General features: G+C 49.6%; 1 gene segment (V, D, J or C); it reads right to left on the bottom strand.

The window, feature by feature from the left end:
- Positions 1-230: 230 nt before the first annotated feature.
- On the bottom strand, positions 231-851 carry LOC101835405. The segment is given in 2 exon segments: positions 231-658; positions 740-851. Coding segments are annotated over 2 exon segments (459 nt in total).

Raw genomic sequence — 851 nt, 5'->3', positions numbered from 1 at the left:
CATCTGCCTGCCTCTGCCTCCCGAGTGCTGGGATTAAAGGAGTGCGCCACCACCGCTCGGCCCATATTTGCTTTTTAAAAAAAGAATAATATCCATGGATGAGGCCACTGTTAAACAGCTGGTCAAGGTATGGTGAGGTCTAAGGGCAGAGGAAATCAACATAACTTATTCCCTTCAGTCCTTTTGAAACGTTGACAAAACCATCTAAGTCTGGGAAGTCACAAAGGGACACTCAGTGTGATGATTTATGGCCAAATCTCCAGGATGATCCCCTCTATAATCTCAGTCCCAGGGCACTTTCCTCCTCCTGCAGGGTTTCTGACACACTCAGGATGTGGTTGCAACACTGTGTCTCTTGCACAGTAATAGATGGCAGAGTCCTCAGAAGTCAGGCTCTTGAGCTCCATGTAGGCTGTGCTGGAGGATGTATCTGCAGTCAGGGTGGCCTTGCCCTGGAACTTCTGATTGTACTTAGTATTGCCATTATTAGGATAAATCCATCCAATCCACTCCAGGCTCTGTCCAGGCCTCTGCTTTACCCAGTGCATATAATAGGTAGTGAAGGTGTATCCTGAAGTCTTGCAGGACAGCTTCACTGAGGCTCCAGGCTTCACCAGCTCAGACTCAGATTGCAGCAGCTGGACCTGGGAGTGGACACCTGTGGAGAGAAGGCAAAGTGGATGTCACTGTCCCCTGAGTACATGGCCCCTCCTCAAGTCTGGAACTTGGAGTCCCTTACCTGTAGCTGCTGTCACCAGGAAGAGGATGATCCAACTCCATCCCATGGTGAGGACCTGTGTGCTCAGTGACTGTGGAGAGGACACTGATCATATGCTGTTATTGTTGTAGAC

Source organism: Mesocricetus auratus, unplaced genomic scaffold (genome assembly GCF_017639785.1).
Source record: "Mesocricetus auratus isolate SY011 unplaced genomic scaffold, BCM_Maur_2.0 Super-Scaffold_15014, whole genome shotgun sequence".
In the NCBI taxonomy this organism is placed as follows: Eukaryota; Metazoa; Chordata; class Mammalia; order Rodentia; family Cricetidae; genus Mesocricetus; species Mesocricetus auratus.
The sequence above is the reverse complement of the archived record's forward strand: the minus strand, read 5'-3'. Positions and strand labels throughout refer to the sequence as shown.